Source organism: Brassica oleracea, chromosome C6, assembly GCF_000695525.1.
Source record: "Brassica oleracea var. oleracea cultivar TO1000 chromosome C6, BOL, whole genome shotgun sequence".
Taxonomy (NCBI): Eukaryota; Viridiplantae; Streptophyta; class Magnoliopsida; order Brassicales; family Brassicaceae; genus Brassica; species Brassica oleracea.
The window spans coordinates 13,422,051-13,425,708 of record NC_027753.1 but is presented as its reverse complement, the minus strand read 5'-3'; the positions used below and the strand labels follow the sequence as shown (position 1 = coordinate 13,425,708).

Below are 3,658 nucleotides of genomic sequence, written 5' to 3'. Positions count from 1 at the left end.
TCTTATGATTAAAGCTAAGGATAAACCAACTGCTGATGTTAATGGAGATGAATATGGGAAAACATTAATAAGAAGCGTTGCAAAATCTTTGTTTTCGACATCGCAGCATCCAGGTCAGCGTAGAGCTTCACCAAGAATTAATGCAAAATCAGTTGTAGGCCAAGGAAGTGGAGCGAGGGGTCAGAGGGGTCACCAGCAAGCTACGGCTTCGAGAAAGTCAAAAACAAGTTCAGTTGCTCAGAAGAGAGGTACGGCGGATGCCAAATATCCGCCCAAGCATCATCAATGAAGACACTCAGTTGGAACTGTCGAGGGATAGGGAACGACCTCACAGTTCGATGCCTCACGGAGATGTGTCAGAAGCATCGCCCAGGAGTCTTGTTCCTTTCTGAGACAAAGAATAGAAAGCTGATGTTCCAAAACATTCAGGCTGACTTAGGTTTTAATAAATTGTTTACCGTTGAGCCTCTTTGCCAGCGCGGTGGTTTAGCTTTGTTTTTTATGGATGAATTTCAAGTTGATAATTTGGTTTTTGAATAATCGAATGATTGATGTAAAAGCAGTCATTAATGGAATAAAAGTCTATATGACATTCGTTTATGGGGAACGTCTTACCCTGTTTTAGAAAAAAGAGATCATGTTTGGGAACGTCTTACTCGTTTTGCCACAACTAGAGATGGTCCTTGGTTTATGATAGGGGATTTCAATGAAATAACAGGTCACCATGAGAAAGAAGATGGAAAACGACAATCTGATACATCTTTCCTCTCCTTCAACCAAATGATTTCGAATTGTGGTATGCTGGAGTTTCCATGTACTGGAAACAAACTATCATGGGCCGGAAAGAGACCCAACGGATATGTACGATGCCGCTTAGATCATGCTCTGGGAAATGAGGATTGGCATGACAAATTCCCACACTCTAAAGTATAATACCTTCGCATGTGGGGTTCACACCATCGTCCGGTACTGGCAGATATCCTAACAAAACCGACAAGAAGAAAGAAAACTTTCAAGTTTGATAAGCGATGGCTAAACAATTAAGAGATAAGACAAGTGATTTTAGATGGCTGGAACTCTTCTGAACTTTTTTCGAATGCAACTATCATGGATCATATATCCAGCTTCAGGAAAGCATTAGGACAATGGAAGAGAGAAAAAGACTTGAATGCTGCGAAACAGATTGAAGAACTCAAATCGAAGGTGGATAACCTTTACTCAGATGATGATGCCACGACATAAGAAATAGGGGCAGCGCTTAAGGAACTTACCGAGGCTCTTAAGGCTGGGGAACAATTCTGGAAATAAAAGAGTAGAATCTTATGGCTCAGGGAAGGGGATTTAAACACAATGTTCTTTCATGCTATTAGTAAACAGAGAAGAGCCAGAAATAAATTTACGGGCCTTTTAGATTCTGCTGGGAATCTCGTGGAAGATGAAGAAAAATTGGTAGCCATCGCTACTGAATACTTCAGAGAACTATTTACAACTTCCAACCCGAAACTAATGGAGGAGGCGCTGGCCAATGTCACAAAAACGATTTCTGATCAAATAAATGCAGGTCTTACGGCTCATGTTTCAGAATGGGAGGTAAAGTTGGCCCTCTTTGCGATGCACCCAGAAAAGGCACATGGACCTGATGGCATGACAGCCCTTTTCTACCAAAAATTCTGGGACATCGTTAAAGAAGATTTAACCCGTATTGTTAATGAATTCCTCTTTGAGGGTACTATGGCCAATGGTCTTAATGACGCTAATATTTGTCTCATTCCTAAGAAAGACAAACCGAATGAAATGTCTCAGTTTTGACCCATCAGTCTTTGCAATGTCAGCTACAAGATAATATCCAAAGTATTATGCCAGCGATTAAAGAAGTTACTACCGGATCGGATATCCGAGACCCAGTCAGCCTTTGTTGCTGGAAGGCAAGTATCGGATAATGTAATAATAGCACAAGAGATGTTCCATGCTCTTCGTACAGATCCCGGCGGAAGAAATATGAGGATGGCAATAAAGACAGACATGAGTAAAGCCTACGATCGGCTAGAATGGGTTTTCATCAGTGCGGTTATGAGTAAGATGGGATTTTCAAGTACATGGATAGAGTGGATAATGCGATGCGTAACATCAGCGAAAGATCATGTCTTGTTCAATGGCCAGCCAAGAGGAAATATAACCCCACATAGGGGATTAGGAGATCTTTTGTCTCCTTTCATCTTTATCTTATGCACGGAAACGCTCGTTAGCCTTCTTAATCAGGCAGAGATCCAAGGTAAGAAAACAGGGATGTGCGTTGCGCGTGCTAGCCCCCCGGTATCACACCTTCTCTTCGCTGATGATAGCCTATTTTTCTGTAAGGCGGAGCCCCGTGAATGCGATGAAGTCATGAAAGTTTTTAAGACTTGTGAGGAAGCTTCTGGACAGTGTATTAATTTCGAAAAATCATCCCTGCTCTTTGGTAAAAAGATACCTGGTAGTGTGAAAGAGACTATCAAAAGCTCAACGGGAATCACAAATGAGGAAGGAATGAGAACTTATCTTGGTATTCCAGAGGATATTAGTGGCTCAAAAAAGAAGTTGTTTACTTTCCTGAAGGATCGTTTGCAGAATCGTGTTAACGGCTGGACAGGCCGTTGGGTAACAAAAGGAGGAAAGGAAGTACTCATAAAGTCTATCATATTTGCATTACCTACCTATGTAATGTACACTTTGCTACTACCATTAGAGACTTGTGAGAACTTATCTAGTGCCATTACACAATTCTGGTAGAGCTCGAACCTTCCTAAAAGGGGTATATATACATTGGGTAAAATGGGAAAAACTCTGCAAACCAAGAGAAGAGGGAGGAATAGGATTCAGGATGATCCATGAATTCAATCTTGCCATACTAGGCACTTCAGTAGCTAGAGTTCTAAGGGGCAAATACTTCAGATGAAGCACGCCTTTGAGGCTAAACAAGGCAGATAGACCCTCATATGGATGGACAAGTATAATGGCAGCAAAACCTTTAATGTTGTTGGGTATCAGACAAAAGGTACACTCTGGGAATGAGATTAGAGCGTGGGAAGACCATTGGATACCAACGATACCAGCAAGACCAGCTCGACCACTAGCGCCAGTGGTTCATCCAATGATGTCAGTTAGTGATCTGATAACAGGCTATCCAAAAACGTGGAACTCAGAGGTGCTTGAAAACTATGTAAATCTGGAAGATATCCCTCTGATTCAATCTTTGGCCATAAATCAAGGATATCAGAGGGACAAGTACTGTTGGAGTTATACTAAGAACGGGATGTACACTGTTAAATCAGGATATTGGGTAGCCAGGAACATTCTTAACAAAGAGATGGTGGAAACCCAGGGAGAACCGAGTATTACAAAACTCCAAGCCTTTTTTTGGAAGATAAAAGCTCCACCAAAACAAAGACATTTTATCTGGCAAACAATATCTGGACAACTAGCAGTCTCAAGCAACCTAACACATCGTCATATGCGATGCGATAACCATGGTCCTAGATGCGGAGCAGATGATGAGACTATAAACCATGCCATCTTCAAGTGTCCCCCAGCGCTACAAACATGGGCACATGCAGCAACCCCAACTCCGCCATCAATGTTCCCCAGCGCGAGCCACTACACGAATATAGACTATCGTTTT

General features: G+C 42.0%; 1 protein-coding gene across 1 annotated transcript; it reads left to right on the top strand.

The window, feature by feature from the left end:
• The first annotated feature begins 2,004 nt into the window (after window positions 1-2,004).
• On the top strand, window positions 2,005-2,769 carry LOC106297527. The gene has a single exon (XM_013733750.1). The coding sequence runs from the start codon at window positions 2,005-2,007 to the stop codon at window positions 2,767-2,769; it is 765 nt and encodes a 254-aa protein (XP_013589204.1).
• Window positions 2,770-3,658: the final 889 nt, after the last annotated feature.